The sequence below is a fragment of the Lolium rigidum genome, chromosome 5 (assembly GCF_022539505.1).
Source record: "Lolium rigidum isolate FL_2022 chromosome 5, APGP_CSIRO_Lrig_0.1, whole genome shotgun sequence".
Lineage (NCBI taxonomy): Eukaryota > Viridiplantae > Streptophyta > Magnoliopsida > Poales > Poaceae > Lolium > Lolium rigidum.
The window spans coordinates 219,579,580-219,598,417 of NC_061512.1; the positions used below are offsets into that span (position 1 = coordinate 219,579,580).

Consider the following 18,838-nt stretch of genomic DNA (forward strand, 5'->3'; position numbering starts at 1 on the left):
CACACCCGGCCGACGTGGCGCCATCGACGCGCGAGCGGGTGCGCCCATCCGACGTGGCGGCATGTGTGGCGCCCCTCCCAACGGCGCCACACATGCACTTGTAATCCCCCAAACATACTCGTGAGACAATTCCTGCGGGACTTAGCCGTTTTGCGAGGCTCGATGTGTGGCGCCGATGCCACGGGCGCCACACTAGCATGTGTGGCGCCGATGCCACGGGCGCCACACATAGAGGCTCGCGAAAACGGCTAAGGACTTATAGACATATGTAAGACAATAGAATGCATTTGCTAAGCTCCAATTTTGTCTTTCACCACATACATACATAAGGTTCCATACACACATACATTCATATCTAGGGGTAGAACACCATATGAGTTATTCCTACAAATACACATTCATGAAATTTGATGCCTAGGGTTCCTCCACAAATCTAGGATACATACATTCAACACTTACATACCCGTTTCAACACATACATAGCCATTTCAAACATCTTTGGATACAATGCATACAATCTAACAAAATTTAACATCTATGGTTCAAACACATGCATACAATCTATGGTTTCAACAAATCTATGGTTCAAATCTATGGTTCAACACACATGCATACAAATCTATGGTTCAAACACAACCAACATTTCCAATCTAGGATGAATCGAAGGGGAACGAATTAAACCGGAGCAAATCTTGGATGAATCGAAGGGGAATACCTTGAGGATTGTATGGGGATGGATTTGGCCGGCCAGATCTGTCCAATCCGTGGAGGATTTGGTGGGCGGCGGCGGAGAGGCGGCCGGCGGCGGCGGTTGGAGGTGAGAAAGAGAGGAGAGAAAGAAGAGAAAGAGAGGGTCGGGCTGGGCGCGGGCGCGGGCGGCGCCCGTGGCATCGGCTCCACACATGCTAGTGTGGCGCCCGTGGCATCGGCGCCACACATCGAGCCTCGCAAAACGGCTAAGTCCCAGAGGAATTGTCTCACAGTATGTTTGGGGGGATTACAAGTGCATGCGTGGCGCCGTTGGGAGGGGCGCCACACATGCTGCCACGTCGGATGGGCGCACCAGCTCGGCGTCGATGGCGCCACGTCGGCTGGGTGTGTGGCGCCGGCAGGAGGGGAGCCACATGGGCACGTGTGGCGCCCGTGGGAGAGGCGCCACACAAAAGAGTTAGATTGGTGAAATAATTTCGCCGGAGGGTCAGTCTGTGCTTTTCTTCCACTTTTTGGTTATTTTTGTGTAAATCGCCTGCGTCCGCAGACGCGACACGTTTTTCCTATATCCTTTTTCCCTACACGAAAACACAATCAGAAACGAAACAAAAGCAGCAAAAACACCTTCCGGTTAACGAAACCATCAATCACACGGGAACACACGCCTCGATGTACAAGGCAACTAGTACACGGTACAGACGCTAGTTCCAGCCCGGCGTCGCCTCCTCCGGCGACCGACAACAGGGTTCCCTCCCTCCCGATGGAGCCGCCCTCCACCTCCTCGCCGGCGGCGGCGCCGCCCCCGCGGCGGTCGCCGAAGGTCAGGCTGCGGAGGCAGAGGCTGGAGTCGCTCCTGCAGGAGCTCCGGCGGACGCTCGACGGGCTGGGCGACGCCGATCTCGGGGCCTCTCTCTCCGAGGTGGCCGCGGACACCGAGGCCTCGGAGTACGGGGACAGCGAGGGCGCCGACGACGGCGACTCCGCGGCGTCGCTGGCCAGCGACTCCGACCACGCGACCGACCAGGTACGGATGCGGCGAGGTTTGGGACTTCGAGAGTCCAGACTATTGAGGCATTAATTGCACTAAATAGCGTGCAACTGTCGACATAGCGCGGTAGTAGTTCAACTAGATTCTCGTTGTTTCAGGTTTGTATGCATAAATTAGAACTACTAAGTTGGTCGGTTAGCCATCTAGATCTGAGTTGGGTACCCTGTTTCCGGAACTAGTTAAAATTTGCTTTCATATTGTTGTTCTTATATTTTGTCCCTGGTTTGTCCTTGTCGTGGCTGGCGAGGAACCTGAATATCTGGACTCACTACCTTGGAAACATGCCCTTTTATTAGAAGCAGGATCAAATGCAGTGTGTAGATTCTCTAAAATAAAGATATCGGCGTCTAAGATGCTGGAACAACATAATGTGATAATTTAGGCTAGACACCTTGTATTCCCACTTTTGCGCTAAGTATTTACAACTAGCAAAGGGACTGCTATTAACAGGGTACTAAGATCAGAATAGGAGGTGCAATATTTTTCTAGGCGTACATTTTATTCCCAATTTCACATTTAGAATGCGTGCAGGACAATTTCATGTCACCTGTTTTTTTTTTCCTCGAGCAATAGGGCAGGGAGCATAGACAGTTTTCATATTAATTCATTTTACAAGGAAGCTGTCCAATGCGCTGAACGGCTTGCTTTCACCTTGCAGATGTTTGAACTTGTTAAATCTAGGTTTGAATCACCTGGGTTTCTTCAAGAATTTGAGGAAATTCAAAAGTCCGTATGTCAAAATGGTGCAGGTATGTCTCTACTGAATGCGCTTATTACTGCTGGTACTGCACAATCTATCTAAATATATGGCCAGCTCAGATAACTCATTCAGTGGATATGAATTATCAATTTTCTTCTATGTTGCGCTTCACATCCGTTTTCATTTAATTCTTCTCGAAATAGAGATGCAATATCCTACAATTCATTCAGTGTTCTTTGCCACAGCTGAAATGGATATGTCATGGGATATGATAAAGGCGGTAGATCTGTGGGAAGATGATGACGACAATGGATACGTTCTTGTTAAGCCAGAGGATGCAGCTGAAGGGATAGCTTTCTTTGTAGCCACATACTTACTGACACTTAAAAAAACCAAGGTAGGAATGTCTATCTATTTACACTCCAGTCTGTAATTTTATCCATCACCTTTGCACCTAAGTTCCTATTCCCTTAAGCTGTGCACCTCTTTACAAGAGATGCCAAAGTCACCATAGTTGTGCTGCTCTTCTTTATAATATCCTGTTTTGTCGTGTCTCTTCATGTATGATCTATAAAAATTTCATGTTCTACAGGAATTATCTCCTGATCGACTTCAAAAAGGTTCCCTCTCTTATTTCCTTGTTCATGAGAATGATTACTCAAATCATGTTAAATGAATGTTTTCATGCTGAACTTCCTGACTATTCTTCTGCCAGCCCTTAAGAAGACATTTTCAACTGAGAAGAGAAAAGGCAAACTTCGGAAGGCATGGGATGGGACAAAAGTCGCTTATAATGTAGCTTCATGGGGTGCCACAGCTGTTGGGTAAGTTGTTCCACTTAGCTTGGACATGAACTTTCAAGAAATGCTGAAACAACATGCATAGCTTGTTTACTAAGCTTGAGTCCTGAAATCGTGCAAATTATTTTTCTATCCAACCCTCAGCGGCTAATTTCGTTTCACAAACTACATTAGCCGAGTCAAACGTACTGCCAATGTCTTCAAAGTTCATCTTGGTCATCTACTATGTAAACTCTTCCCATCTAGTGGGGTACTAGAGTACTGTTGCGAACTTTGTAAAGTTCCTGAAGATAGCTTATGCTCTACTGTTCTTCAGTACTAGTTAACCTTGTGAGCAAATATGGAATATGTGTTAGGCTGTTAGCCCCATGATTGATCACTTCTAAGTTCCAACGGAATCAAGAAATCTAGACTGGTCCTGGCCTATGTAAGGTTGCCATGATCTGGGGCATCAATCAGGCATGAAACCTTTTTTTACACAACTTCTCACTTTATTCAGAGTTTAGTAAAGTTACATCATTCAGTACATCTCTCATAACAGAAATAGGAGGATCACCATCCCAAGAAATAATGCTACTAGAATCGGCAGAAAACTGAGCTAAATTGTGCGCCGCCACATTTGCTTCTGTTGGGCAACGTTGAAACTACACAGAACGAATGCGGTTCGCAATAAGAAAGCAATCGGCAAGGGCTCCATAAATCAATGACTCCCGTGCAGGCTTGAATTAGTTCTAGGCTATCCGATTCAGCAACAACAGAAGAGCATCCTGACTGTTCCAGCAACTGTAACCCAGCTCGCATGGCAAAAGCCTCGGTGCATTAAGGAGATGTTCCATTGGCCAAGCCCCACCCGCTATAGCTTCTCCACAGTTATTTCTGATGACAGCTGCAACTGCTCCCATGCCATTCGGATAATAGGCAGCATTGACATTCACCTTATACTGGCCTGGTGGGGATTTGCTCCAAAGAACCTGACGTTCTTTTGAAGCACCTACAGCAACACCATAGTTAGCGGTCAAAGCTTGGATTGAAAAAGCTGATCTGGCTGCTGGCGCTATTTTCTCTCCTTTTACTGCTTCTCTTCTTTGCCACCAAATATACCAAGAAGCAACAGCGATTGTCTCCTGCAAACCCAACTGTCCAAGAACCAGAGACTTTTTTCTTGGGCTTCTCAACAATTCCTCGAAGATCACAGAGCCTGATCTATCCAAAGGAACTGCCTTTTTTATTACCTGTTCAAGCCCTAGAGCCTGCCACACTTCCATAGCTCGATTACAAGTAAACATAGGATGGCGAATGTCTTCCCTTGCCTGGGATTAGACCATGCAAAGCTCTCCAAATAAAAATCTTTTATCTTTGATGGAAGTTTTAATTTCCAAACAATATCCCAAACTGGGTTGTTTCTTGACATTTCCTGGCCATCAGGTCGTCTTGACCTACTCCCAAATTGGTGTTCCCATTCAGTATAGTTCTTTGATTTATACCAAGCAACAAAATCATCTTCTAAATTTGGAATCAGGCATGGAACCTGTCAGGACAAGGGACAGTCATACCCTGCTCTTAAAAGTTGCATTATATAGTAATTTATTCCCTGCATTATTTCATTTTGTAATCTGACTGTAGTCCACATTTTTCATGGTGACAGGATCTACAATAATCAAGCAATTCTTAAGGTAGCAAGTACAGCCGTTCGGATGTCCTGGCGCGTGGTAGCCAAGTTACTGTGAATAATCGGTGGTGAACACTGTTGTTACTGGTGTGCCTCTAGTTATTTAGGTTGGTTCACCACGTTGCTTGGAAATCGAGTAGTAATACTGTTGATGGGAGGATTGGGGGTCTAGCGGTTAGATCTATGATGCTTGAAGAATTGCGGTTTAGCATTCAGGTTTGCAGGAGGCTTGGAAGCCCATTTGAATAAATTACATTGGTGGTGTAAATAGGCCATTCATTTGGTTGTGTGAAGCAGCAGTTGGACTCGTTGTACACCAAAAATGTATATATGACATTCATTTCAATAACGTTGGTGCCAGAATAAACTCTGTTAAGATCTGCATTGGTACACAAAAGATAGATATGCCACTCGTTCGAATATTTTGCCTCCATGCCACAATAAGAAGTCAACTGATTGCGTTTCAAATAAAAACTCAACTGATTGCAAACAATTGTATCTGAATGGAGTTTAAACAGAATACATTGCTGACAAAGATAAGTTTAAACGAAGTAAGATATGCAGGGTATCCCTCCTTTGTTTTGTAATTTGGCGGCACTTCAAAAAAGAGAAAAAAATCTGTACCCTAAAGTACAAGGTCACGGCAACCGTGTCATCACAACCAAATAAGAAACTAATGGCACATCTGGAACATGCATGGCCCAGCCATTGGTGATGTTCCTTTTATTTCAGGAGACCACCCAATTTTACACAAATCCAAACCTGAAGATCTAGAAGGCAATCATAGGTCGTCTACATTGCATTCTCCAAGATAAACCTTGACGCTTCGAGGAGAACCGCAGCTGCCTTCTGCTATAAGCGCTCTATCATTTGCTGCCATGTGCTGAATAATTTTGTATATCATCTCAATCTGGTTCAAGCATAATGCACAAGTTAAGAAAATCAGAAACACAAAACAGAGCGAAAACAGAAAGCATGTTAAGGCGAAGGTGAAGATTACATCTTCAGGGCAATGACAGCGATCTGCTATTTGTTCCAGAGTCAATGGTTCAGCAGGGTCTTTGCAGCTGAAAGAGAACAAGCAAACATATATAACCAACTGCATCTAAGTTGCTGCAAAGAGAACACTCATTTGATCAACCAACGAGAAGTAAATAAGAGATTTCATGCCTGGCTTCATTCATGACAGTCAGCACCCTCTTCTGAAGTGCCAATACCTCTCCTGCTGCCTTTTTTCCTGCCTCAACACCTGTGTAGCGTATAGAACATATATGAACATAAGGATAACAATAGTAAGTTAAGGAGCCTGAGCAAAGTAGTGCATATTGAGGAGAGTACCAGGCTGATGATAGGCATTGATGTTAACTAGAGATGCATAAATCCCAACTGCACGTTCATAGAGTGCCACCAGTGCTCCAACAGCTCTGGGGGTCACTTCTTGCACAGTAACGGAGATGGACTCCCGGTCATTAGAATAAAGAGCAGCACGTGTACCCTGCAAGTATACGGTTTCCACTGTCACTGATCATCATACTGGCGCACAAATTAACATGAGTCTATCTCTTCAAGTCTGAATTCTGAAGGCAAACCTGCAACATCCCAAACAAGTAATCACCACATGTAACTCCCGGTTCGAGCTCCCAATCATGACCGGGAGGCCTGTCACGCAAAACCTCGATAAAAGTAACGAAGAAGTTGTGCACCCCTTCTCTCAGCTGTTGAATGTAGCTGCAACCATGGACAATTCATTAAGCGATGCACCTTAATAACAGTAAGCAGTACAGAAAAAATTAGCACGAACTTACGCATGCTGGTCTGTGCTTCCTTTGTTACCATATACAGTTAGCCCTTGATTAACCTGCCATTAAAATTTTCTACACTTAACAAAGCACACTACTGAACAAAAAATTCTGCAGCTAATAGTGTAGTTACAGAACATCAGGTGCTAGGAATAGAGAAGCAAGAATACATACCCGATTGCCATCAAGGTCAAACTCTTTCCCAAGAGATTCCATGACAAGTTGTTGCAAATATCTACTCAAAAGTAGCAGACTGTCCTTGTACGGAAGTACAACCATATCCTGGAAGAGGAGTGAAGTGACGGGTAAGCAAAATACTCAAATCAGAAACCTCAACTGAAGTCGTAACCCATGAAGCTGCAGACCTTATTGCCTACTCCTTCAGTAGCCCAATACCAAGATAATGCAAGTAATGCTGCTGGATTTTCTTTAACCTGGATAAGTGCAAAACAACATTTTAGACATACTTCCATGGTCAAATCATACTACCAGAGCAGATAACCTATACATCTAAAATACCATACCACAGTGTTCCTGGTCTCTTCATCCATTAGTGCTGCACCAATAAGCATTTCCTTGACATCGATACCCTGGTAAGTGGCAAAACACACTCGTGTTAATCTGAAACTCCTAGAAGTCCACTTATAACCACAGGAAAATAGAAGACACTGACCTGCAATGCAGCTGGAAGTAACCCCACAGCTGACAATTCTGATGTTCTACCACCAACCCAGTCAAACATAGGAAAACGATCTAACCATCCCTCTATTCTGGCAGTGTTATCTAATAAAGAATTTTCTTGAGTAATTGCAACACCCTGCAAAATAGTTTGTGTCATCGCATAGTGAACTTGTTCTATATCGGTGCAGAAACTGTGCATAGGGTAATCATATAGTAACCAGAAATTGATTGCCACAGCATTTTTGCAAAACCATAAACTGGATTATCAAGACAAATGTTTTGTTACTGAGCAACAACAATGAACACAAAACTCTATTGATGCATAATCCAGTTCATACAAATTATCTCACTAGTTTGCAGATGAAAGATGTGACAAGTCTCCCTCACTGGTTGTAGTTACATGTTGTCCAGACATTTGCCATTTCAATATATAAATAACTTGCAAGCATAGAAATCCTAAGGTCAAAACCTGTTTCGAGAATTCCAATCCAGCATCTCTGAAGGCCTTCTGTACTTCCAGTAGACCATTCCGGGTTTCAGGTGTGCCACCACTCTGTAAGTACAAACAAACATGTTATGCGAACATGTATCTACTAGCAAGTGGGAAAGGAGAAGGCATACCAATGGAAAACCATCTGTACCTTTGAGATTACAATTACAAGAGTAGATGCAAGTTCTGCCCCTAGTTGAGCAATTTGGTGATCGATTCCAGCAGGATCGGTGTTGTCGATAAATCGTATCTGGTGTCAAGCGGAATAATTCGGGGTAAAGCTTATAACAGCTAGCTGCATGAAAGGCACCAACAGAATGGACAGGTGCAACGAAACCAAATTGCACAGATCGGAGAACTTGGGATAATACCTTCAACGGGGGGTTATCGGGTGCAAGCGCCTCAGAAACAAACTGAGGTCCCAAAGATGATCCTCCGATTCCTATAGAGAGTATTTGGGTAAAACGACCAGCCTGAGACGACGGGGGTTTAATCTGCATTTCATGGCACAATTGGCTTATAAGAGCTTGCGGTGATTCCAAATGAAGATATGAAAAGCCTGAATAAGCTACACATAATCCGTATCTATCTTTGTACAATGCACATTCCCTATCATCCATTCATGTCAATCACCCAACCCAACCCCCAAATTAACTACTACCACTGTTTCTCTGACTGACTATAAGCAATTGCATTTCCTCAACCCAACCCCCAAATTAAGCTTTTATCATTGCCGAGCTATAATTACCGAAGAGTGACTCTGTTGCATTGCAAACCCCAGATATTTTTATCCAATCTATAGTACTACTCCTTTGGAGTACTAGCAATAAACTCTATGGGAAAATAAGTAGTAGTACAACAAACTGAGCTGACCTTGCCCGATACGATGTCCTGGGAGAAGGCGAGGATGTGGTCGACGGTGTTCTCGATCTTGGTTCTGAGGAAGGAGTTGGGCGCGAGCCCGGGGTCGCGGAGCCAGTAGTGCCCCACCATGCGGCCCTCGTCGGGGTTGGCGATGGCGCCCTTCTCGAGCTCCCCCATGGCGAGGAAGGCCCGCTGCAGGAGCGGCTCCATGCGCTGGAGGAAGTCGTCGGTGAAGGCCATGCGGCTGACGTCGACGAAGAGGCCCAGCTCCTTGTGCTGGTAGAGCCAGTCCACGTACCGGTCCCAGAGCTTGATCGGGTCCTTCTCCACCGCGTGCGCCGGGTGTTTGGATGCGAGCGGTGGGGAGGGGGAGGTGATGGAGTGGGGCGCGCGGAGGCGGAGGTGGGAGGGGCGCAGGAGGAGCTGGCGCCGGAGGCGGAGGTGGCATGGGGAGTGGGTGGGCGGCGCCGCCGCGCCCGAGATGGACGCCATCGGCGGCGGAGGTCGCGGTGCGCTGGCGGCGGCGGTGTGGTCACGGGCGCATCCGAGTTGGGGTGAGAGGGAAAGGGGGAGGGAGGGTTTAGTTTTGGGAGGAGTCCACGAGGTGGGAGTTGGTGGCCGCGCTGGGCTTGGCTTTATTTGTTGGGTTGGGGGAGGAAGACGAAGACAACCACGTCAGCGCGGCCCCACGAGGCAGCGTCCTAGTGGGTGGTGGACGAGGCCGTTCGACGGCGGGGAGTCGCACGTGTGAGAGGCGGGCGCCGCCGGCGGGGGGCGGAAAGATCTGAACGGCGGAGACCGACGGCGAGAGCCTGAGAGGTGACGGCCCGGGGCAGGCGATCTTTGCGTGACGGTAACAGGGTCCGACGACGAGAGGTATGACGATATTTGCGTGCGTGCAAAAAACAAAAATCGAAGATTATTATTCGAAATTTTTGCTGCTACTCCTGCTAGCGTGTTTTTTTCCCCGATTTGGTTCTGCGGCTCCGTGCTGCGTTTCAGGAAATTTTGTTGGTCTGTGACACTTGGATGGCGACCCTATAGAGAAAGCAATTTACTGCGCGGACACTTTTGTACTCTGTGTGTATTTGGCTACTTGCGGATCAACTTTGGTGGCCGTCGTACAACTGTGCGTACTACCTTCGGTAGGAAATAGACAAAGCTTTCAAAATCGATCAAACTTCTCTAATTTTAACTATAAAGAAAAATTTGAATACGTATCGAGAGTTTAAAGCTTTTCGAGTCACAGTTCCCTAAACTACATGCGGTAAAAGCAATGGATCGGACGATGGGACGCCAAGTTTAGGACACGTTCGTTCTCATCCACGTCCACCTAAAAGGCATTTCAAAAATTTAAATTCGATACAAATTAAAATTTTCATTTAAATTTGGAATTGCATGTCAAGATCCACGAACTCTGCCAGGTCATCCTCATCAAGCTCAAGCTCGGGATATGGCGATGCAGGTTCAGCCATAGGTGGGGGTAGAGGTGAAGGCGGCGGCAGTGATGCCAACGCGCGGTCGTTGTAGTCCAGCATGGAGTACCTCCTGGCGTGGAGGCGCCACATTTTGCATCTATCATTGGCTTCGACGTGGAGGCATGGGCGGACGCAGCGGGGGGGCCGAGGGGGCCGTGGCCCACCCAGAATTTCTGAAACAAATTGATACCCCCTGCAAAATACGACCAATCTGGCTGTCTCGGTCCAACTCCAAGCATCGACGAGTCGCAGACCGAGGTCACGACTCACGCAACAGCAAACGCGATTCCCCGCTGCCGCCGCCCGCCGCCCCGCTCTCGTTCGGGCTCAGCCCTCGACGCTCTCTGCCGTCCGGCGGCCGCCGTCCGCCTGTCGCTTCCGGCTGCCCGGACTCCCTCTGCATGCGCTCAAGAAGAAGCGGGCAGTTGCCGGCTTGGGATCGGCCGCCGCGGCGCCGGTCGCCGGCCGCCAGTGTTGGCTCCAGCAGTCCCCGGCTCTTCCCACCGGCCGCAGCGTTGCGCTTCAGGAGTCCAGCTCCAGCAGGTCCCCGTCCGCGCCCATGCTCCCTGTACTCTGTTTATATTTCCATGAGTCACTATTCAGCTATTTCATGAAGTCAATTTAAGACTTGAAATTGCCCCTATTCAGTCTGATGTTAAAATTAAAAGTTTTACACTTTTAGAAATGAAATCACTTATTGTATTCTGTTTATGCTATATTCTATCATGCAAGACTTTTTTCATTTTTTGAACTATTTTTATTGCAATCATGCACATTTGACATGTATCAAGGTTCGGGAAAGCGGAAAAAACGGTCGCTTAAGCGCGATGAAGAGTGAAGCCGAGGGGCACCGCATCGATTAGGGCTGAAGTGGCTAATTCATGGCTAGGCGCAATTAATCATTACGTATTATTTTAATCGTGATTAGGCACACATGAGCGTTGAAAAATCAATCCCGAAGCGTTACATGCGGTAACTTTTGGGCCCGCAGGAAATTACCGGGACGCGGTAACTTTTGGCATGAGCGCGAGGTTTAGCAAGGGGAATAGACGAATAGTGCACCCAATCTAGCTATAAAACCATCATCGATACATCTCCTCCTAATTACCGGCCGTTCCGTTGTCTCCCCGGCCTGAAATTTGGCCTAAAATGCCTGATTTTCGCTAGTTTCTGGTCCTGTCGTTGACTAAGTCAAGAACGCTTTAGGACCGCTTAAGCACGCACTAAATGCATAAGATCTCAGCGAAAGGCCACTGCACTTTTAGCTTTCCTGAACCTTGATATATATTGAACTTCAATGTTGATAATCAATTTATCTTATATATGGTTAATTTGGCAAACATTCTTCACATTTTGGGGGGCGCAAAAAATTTTTTTTTGGAGGTGTGCCCCCCCTCCAATTCTTTCCTGCGTCCGCCACTGCGTGGAGGTGGTGGTGGTGTGCGACGGCGGCTAGTGTGGTGGTGCGAGCGACCATCGATGGGCTTTTATAGGCAAAGGTGACACGGTAAGCAGAGGCGAAAATCAGTGGAGAATGGGCAGGAAGGAGTGTTGTGACATTAACGTAACCGCGTGGGGAAGGCGAACACGAACGATGCATGGAGAAGGCGCAGCACCAACAAGACGTCTCGGTTGCCTCCGGTTCAGAAACCGTCGTCTTCATAATGATAAGCTGTCTATTGTTTGTGACAATAACATGGCTGACCCACCACTCGCACCGTCCCAAAAACATTGAGTCGCCACGTCGCCAGAACGTTGCATCTGGTGCGCCTGTAAGAAGCCCTGTGGAGCGGGAATGGCCTCTAAAGACACTATTGATCGAAAAGATCTTTAGGCATGCAAATGTTTTTTTTAGATTGTTTCAGGATACCACTGGAATCGCTCTTACTGAGAATTGAGACACCTGGATTTCCCATCTTGTTATTGATGCGCTTGTCAAATGTCAATTGATAAACCATAACAAACTCCTGCTGCCTTCCTGCCCGGTCGCATCTCTAATGGTCAATACCCCTCGCCGCCAACAGGCCACAGGGCAAAAACCCCCAATCAATCACTGCCCTATGCTCAGCTCTAATGGCCGTATAGGAAAGCGATTGCCTCCTTCCGACTGTGATAGGCTAAAAGGCCAACTAAACGTTTAGTTTTTGGCCTTTTAGGAAAGCGACTGCCCCCTTCTTGGTCAGATGAGCTAAAAGGCAACTGATCGCTTCGGTACTCCAAAATGCTTGACTCTGAGCAGATGAGTTTTGGGCTGCTCAGTTGAGCATACCTTCCTACATCCTCAGAAGTCAAACAGTAGATCGTTTCTTTGATGAGGTAATCTCCATCGACGGAATCGTTATAGCTCAGCTCATAGCTAGAACCAGGAAACCAAAATTTATGGGTTCACATTTCAGTCAACAAAGGCAAGAAAGGGAGCCTGTCCCGCCGGGGGAATTGACTAGCATTTGGTACGTCCAAGTAGAGGTAAAAAATAACTCAGAATTTAACTTCTCAAACAGAAAAGAAATAAGAAGAAAAAACTTCCTCGAACAAGAAATTAAAGAGAGCCTAATTGGTTGGTGAAGGGCGGCAATTCTCATTTTTCGACACTAACCAGCCTGGCTTCAATACAAAACAGAAGACACCAACCAATAGGCCACACACAAGTCGGGTTAGAGGAATATAGCTTTGTTTAGAACTCTGATTGCCATTGTAAACTTTTGACAGAGACAGAACGCAGCCACCTGATGCGATGACTTTGGAATAACAATAGCCGCCCCATCAGGTGGCATGCCATGGGCAGAACTGGGCAGTACAGCATGCGCAACCCCTATCATTAATTTCGGCGGAAGCAACAGAAAGGTGCAACCACCCTACGGCACATCTGAATGAAAGGAAAAGCTCCTAAAGAAAGAGCCTATCAAGACGAAATTCTACTTATTCAGAGCATCTTTTGTCGAAAAAGGAAAACAGCAACGGTACAAGATTATATTTTCACAATCACCATCGGTGATTCAGTACAACATTTTTTTCACTAAACCCGCTTGGTCAAACGGAGCGCTGAAAATCTGCTCAGTCGTCACGAGACCCAAGCACCTGCTTTTTGATGGAGCCAATTCTGGTGATCAACTCGTCCCTGTTCTCCTGCATTACAGAGAGTAGAAATATCAACAGCTGAAACTGGTATTAAAAAGTTTACACTTCAAAGGGAGTATAATCACCTTAAATATCAGATATCGCGAGGTGAACCAGACAGTAAAGCCAAGGCCAACAACTTCCATCACCTGAGGAACCTGCCATGCGAAGTCAAGAACAATTGTAAGACTCACAAAATTCCATATGCATTTCCAACAGTATTTCTGAACTTATAAAGCTTTCTCGGGCTGGTGAGACTGTTGAGTGTGACAAGGTAACTGTCTCACTAATGTCAAACCAGTCTCTTCCCATTGGTAGAAAAATCTGGTATAATCAGAAAGATTTTACTGCCCGCCATTTCAAGCTAAATAAACTAAATAATCTATTTTATTTTTTCTGTTGCAAAAAAATCGTTTCGTACTTTATGCTGAAGTGAACAAAAATCTCCATTCTCCACTGCATACACTGGGACAAGAAGGGAAGAACTGAAGAAGAGTGAGAGAAATAGAAAGAGACACGTACCACTGGGACTGAATCAATTGCAGAAACCACTATTGATGATACCCAAATAGCAACAAGGGCAGAGGACCCATAGACTAGAGCAGCATATGAACTGTCAGAATCCAACTACATAACAACAATTTAAAGAGTTAGGCCATAAAAAAATGTATTATTGTAATCACTGGATGAAGTAAGAAGGTTGCATAGCACAAAATAGCATTTGTGACAGCAAGAGCAACCTCGAGAGAGATTAAACAGGAGTGAACTTTTAAGGGACAACTTCCGAAGTAAGATCAGATCTAGTGAATCTAAAACATTCTTGCTACGCAAAATTTGAACAATCACTATCTCATTTGTAAGAATGTCTGTATGAACTGAAAGGACCAATACATTTTCCTTCTGTAAGATCCAGAAAGCAGCTGAGTGTGATTATGAAGCCAAAACATTGCAACCAAATTAGCAGAGACTCTGAATCCAACATAATAGCATTGTGACAGCAAGAGCAACCTCAAGAGAGATTAAATGGGAATGAACTTCCAAAATAAGATCAGACCTAGTGAATCTAAAACATTCTTGCTATGCAAAATTTGAACAATCTGTATGAACTGAAAAGACCAATACATTTTCCCTTCTGTAAGATCCAAGAAGCAGCTGAGTTTAATTATAGAGCCAAAACATTGCAATCAAATTAGTAGCGACTATGAATCCAACATATAAGTTGGCATTAGTTCACTGTTCTTTCGCAAGAAAATTTTCAAATTATTTGAACTTTTACAATATCTATTTAGAGATATATGCACTTCAAAAAATAGTTTTTCTTTGGTTGCATGTGTTCAGTGAAAAAAAGAATGCACCGGAACTCAGTTGTAACACTGGCAAGAACTCCTTCAAGCGGACAGACTTTGGTCATGGATGTGTTGGCAACAGTTCTTTTTCTGCTCAAACCCGCCAATATATACAGTACAACATCAAACTGCTACTTTTTAATGCTAGCTGAATGTACGTGCATTGCTAGAGATCAACAAATTAGATTATCTTAACCTGTCGAACCCTGCCGACTCACTACATGCTATGACCTTGACTTTGGTCGTCTCAGCTCTAGGCCGAGCTTCACCTTGGGCAGAAACAGGAGTTGTTTGTGAGAGAGCAGCAAGCATGGGATGATTTGAATTTCTCAATCTGGGGACAGCTATCTCTATGTGTATATAGGCTTTGCCAAAATTTTGTAATGATCCCACAGGTATGGAGCAGGAAGAGCAGATGAACTGCTACCATTGGCATCTCTATAGGAGTACGAGTAAAGAAAACCCCAATCACTCTTTACGAACCCAGTTTAAGAAGAGAAAAAGACTTGCATGCTGTACCAATTTGTATAACTACGGATTCACACAAAAAAAGTGTATAGCAAAGGGATCTACTAGTGCACATATAACTGAAATTTTGTTAAATTCTAGTCACCAAGTTAGACCATTGCATCTCCATCCAATGATTGAATATCACTCCCTTCCATCTAAGCAGGGGAGCATAAGAGCATCAAAGGGCTGAAAATTGCCTGAAATTAAGGCAATTCCAGGTAATTGTGCTCTAGCAATTCGTTGATTGAGCATAGTTGGCTACAATTACCTTAAATTCCAGGTTCAGTAACTAGATATCAAACTCCAGCAAATTTATCCCCATAACCGAAAGATGGTCGTGGGGACTTGCTTTCTTCCAAGTGTGGGCAAAGCAGATATAGCATAACACTCATCTGAATACTGAAACAATCTACCCCCAATCTATAGGCTGAACAAAAACACCATGAGATTTAGCTCATCCCCACACTGAAACCTTGATTCAGACAGAATCCTTGCACATAAATCATTCGCTTCAAATCTGCAATACAACAAAGCAAGCGAGTGCAGGCGCTCACCTCAACACCGAGCTGGTTGAGAACGCTCCACGGAGCCGGTTCGCCCTGCACCTGGCCGTCCTCCTCCCCATTGCTCGCCTCCCGGCCGAAGACCTCCAATCCCTCCCGCTTCGCCGGCGTCGGCCACTCAGGCTTCTCGGAGACCAGAGGACTGAACCCGTCCGAGTCCTTGGTCGCGCGGAGGGACAGCGAGGCTCCGGCGCGGCCAAAACCTTGAGCGGAACTAGGGTTTTAGCTCTCCTAGCATTTTCGCACGGGATCCGGAAGTGAGGAGTGGAAGGAAGCGTACCTTGCTTTGGAAGGGAGTTCGGCGCGGGGCGGAGGGGGAGGTGTCCGAGCGCGGCGCCGGCGTGGGAGGTGTGGGACGCCATCGGAGATCTTCCAAGATTGGGTTGTGCTCGGGCGAGACTGAGGGTGGCGAGGTTTCTGGAGGAGCTCGCCGCCTCACTGCCTGTGTCTGTGAAGTGACTGTCGTCGTGTCGAGACGTTCTATTCGGTGGACAGCGAGCTAGGGCCTGGGGCCTGGGAGTGGCGGCGCTGTGTTGGGCTATGGGTTGGGCCAGTTGTTGCTTTTGGTGTGGATGGTTGACATCTGAAAGCACGATACACAGTATGGGCTTTTCGATTTATTTTCTTAAACATGGTGGACTTTTCTCGCCAATCCATATTCATCGCTCATTTGCAGTCGATAATATGCATCGCTCGAGGCGAAACATTTTGGCCACGGCCCGTTAAAGGCAGAATCAATTCAATCCCGGTTTTGGAAAAAAATGTTTTAAACTAAAGTGTGTTTAAATTACAGATTGTTCATTTTTTCAAATTTGTTCATAATCAAATTTTGCTCAAAATCAAATTCTGCTTAGTTTTAAAATTTGCTCAAAACCAAATTTTGCTCAAATTAAAATTTTACACATATTTGAAATTTTGTTTACATTTCAATTTGCTAAAAAAACTAATTTTGCTCAGGTTCAAAATTTTGCTCAAAATCTATTTTTTCAGGCTTCAGAAAATGGATCAAATAGTTTTTCCTAGGGTTCGAACTTGGGTCTCGGTGGACCGGAGTTACAACCAATAGGCTAGAGCTCGTATGTTCTAAATCCTGAAAAATGCGGTACTACTTCTTTCTAAGCGAGCGAACAAATGGGCCGGCGCCTTCAGGCGATGCGTTGTGGCGCACGCAGCTGGGCGTGGTATGGGTCCTCCCACTTTTCTCATCTGAAAGGGGCACTCCTACACCAATCATATACACTAACCCTGGGTTCTTATTTGACGCGTTCATTGTCAGTGAGCGCGCTAACGCCCGCACTCCTCCTTCCTTTGTCTCCACTTTCCCCACCCCTTCAACCATCATCTTTCCTAACTCGACCAGCGCCACGCCTCCTCGCCATCTCGCCCTGCTCGAGCCACCGCCTCCATCGGTCCGCCGCCTCCCCATTCTCCCTCAAAACCTACCTTCTTCACCATCTCCGGTGAGATCCTGCACCAACATCCTCGATCCTAAGTCACCGCACCCGCACCCTAAACCTCAAGGTTTTTGGACCCACCTCTGACAGTGATGCCGCGGATAGCTGTGTCTTCCCCGTCACCGACAAGCTGAGCGCATCGTCTTCTTCTCCCCTACCTTCCTCCTTCCCCCACGACCACCAAACTGGGCTGGCACACGACGCCCGCGCTAAAGGATATAGACGTATGCATCGTGGTGCTAATGCGCGCAACGAGTGTCAAATAGGATTCGTCCACCGACCATGTCCGTGCCTATCAGGCACCGCACAACCTTGTCGCCTATTAGGCATGGCCCATTTTCGTTTTTTCTTTTTTTGTTTTTGTTTTTGTTTTTTCTTTCTCTTTTCTTTCTTTATCTATTTCCTTTTTTGTTTCCTTTTCTTTTCTATTAATATTTATTTTTGTTACAACAACAACAACCAAGCCTTTCAGTCCCAAACAAGTTGGGGTAGGCTAGAATTGAAACCCATAAGATCTCGAAACCAAGTCATGGTTCCGGAACGTGGATAGCTAACTTCCACGCACCCCTATCCATGGCTAAATCTTTGTCGATATTCCAAACCTTCAGGTCTCTCTTAACGGACTCCTCCCATGTCAAGTTTGGTCTACCACGACCCCTCTTAACATTCTCATCACGCTTTATCCGTCCGTTATGCACCGGCGCTTCCGGAGGCCTCCGTTGGATATGTCCAAACCATCCGAGACGATGTTGGACCAGCTTCTCTTCAATCGGTGCTACCCCAACTCTCTCCCGTATATCGTCATTCCGTACCCGATCCTTTCTTGTGTGGCCACATATCCATCTCAACATGCGCATCTCTCGCTACACTTAGCCGTTGGATATGTCGTCTCTTCGTTGGCCAACACTCAACGCCATACAACATCGCGAGGTCGGATAGTCTGTCCTATAAAACCTGCCTTTTAGCTTTTGTGGCACTCTCTTGTCACAGAGTACGCCCGAAGCTTGGCGCCACTTCATCCAACCAGCCTTGATTTGGTGGCCCACATCTTCATCGATATCGCCATCCTTCTGCAACATGGACCCCAAATATCGAAATGTGTCTCTCTCCGGTACCACCTGCCTATCAAGGCTAACCTCTCCCTCCTCGTGCCTAGTAGAACTGAACCGCACCTCATGTATTCAGTTTTAGTTCTACTAAGCCTAAAACCTTTCGATTCGAGAGTTCGCCTCCACAACTCTAACTTTCTATTGACCCCCGTTCGGCTATCATCGACTAGCACCACATCATCCGCAAAGAACATACACCATGGGATGTCTCCTTGTATATCCCTTGTGACCTCATGATGTCTACGTTCCCCCTCCTTTCCTGTAGACAGTGTTGGGCCTCCAAGTGCAGAGGTTTGTAGAACAGCAGCAAGTTTTCCCTTAAGTGGATCACCCAAGGTTTATCGAACTCAGGGAGGAAGAGGTCAAAGATATCCCTCTCATGCAACCACTGCAACCACAAAGCAAGAAGTCTCTTGTGTCCCCAACACACCTAATAGGTGCACTAGTTCGGCGAAGAGATAGTGAAATACGAGTGGTATGAATATATATACGAGTAGCA

General features: G+C 46.1%; 3 protein-coding genes across 3 annotated transcripts; 1 reads left to right on the forward strand and 2 right to left on the reverse strand.

Moving 5' to 3' along the window:
* The first annotated feature begins 1,456 nt into the window (after positions 1 to 1,456).
* On the forward strand, positions 1,457 to 5,277 carry LOC124651710. The gene is made up of 6 exons (XM_047190752.1): positions 1,457 to 1,735; positions 2,418 to 2,508; positions 2,705 to 2,856; positions 3,052 to 3,079; positions 3,175 to 3,283; positions 4,905 to 5,277. Exons 1-6 carry the CDS (start codon positions 1,472 to 1,474, stop codon positions 4,984 to 4,986), a joined length of 726 nt encoding a protein of 241 aa, XP_047046708.1. The 5' UTR covers positions 1,457 to 1,471; the 3' UTR covers positions 4,987 to 5,277.
* Positions 5,278 to 5,367: 90 nt separating this feature from the next.
* Positions 5,368 to 9,124, reverse strand: LOC124651709 (glucose-6-phosphate isomerase 1, chloroplastic; the record flags this gene model as incomplete). Its single annotated transcript, XM_047190751.1, is given in 14 exon segments — positions 5,368 to 5,838; positions 5,929 to 5,995; positions 6,099 to 6,177; positions 6,267 to 6,423; positions 6,518 to 6,656; positions 6,734 to 6,786; positions 6,902 to 7,009; positions 7,093 to 7,161; positions 7,252 to 7,317; positions 7,401 to 7,544; positions 7,878 to 7,961; positions 8,050 to 8,148; positions 8,270 to 8,392; positions 8,772 to 9,124. Coding segments are annotated over 14 exon segments (1,670 nt in total), but the record flags the coding sequence as incomplete, so codon positions are not given.
* A 3,912-nt stretch (positions 9,125 to 13,036) lies between these two features.
* LOC124657102 (protein CURVATURE THYLAKOID 1D, chloroplastic-like) lies at positions 13,037 to 16,138 on the reverse strand. Its single transcript, XM_047195713.1, has 5 exons — positions 16,057 to 16,138; positions 15,768 to 15,979; positions 13,880 to 13,984; positions 13,444 to 13,515; positions 13,037 to 13,366 (listed from the first exon to the last, which is right to left on the reverse strand). The coding sequence occupies exons 1-5, from the start codon at positions 16,136 to 16,138 to the stop codon at positions 13,295 to 13,297; spliced, it is 543 nt and encodes a 180-aa protein (XP_047051669.1). The 3' UTR covers positions 13,037 to 13,294.
* Between the last annotated feature and the right edge of the window lie 2,700 nt (positions 16,139 to 18,838).

Coding starts and splice junctions, on each gene's coding strand:
- LOC124651710 (XM_047190752.1), top strand. CDS start 1,472: ATGGAGCCGCCCTCCACCTCCTCGCCGGCGGCGGCGCCGCCCCCGCGG. Junction 1,736..2,417: donor CCGACCACGCGACCGACCAG/GTACGGATGCGG, acceptor TTCACCTTGCAG/ATGTTTGAACTTGTTAAATC. Junction 2,857..3,051: donor TGACACTTAAAAAAACCAAG/GTAGGAATGTCT, acceptor CATGTTCTACAG/GAATTATCTCCTGATCGACT.
- LOC124657102 (XM_047195713.1), bottom strand. CDS start 16,138: ATGGCGTCCCACACCTCCCACGCCGGCGCCGCGCTCGGACACCTCCCC. Junction 13,985..15,767: donor TCAACCAGCTCGGTGTTGAG/GTGAGCGCCTGC, acceptor GTTGTTATGTAG/TTGGATTCTGACAGTTCATA. Junction 13,516..13,879: donor CAATTGATTCAGTCCCAGTG/GTACGTGTCTCT, acceptor TTCGCATGGCAG/GTTCCTCAGGTGATGGAAGT.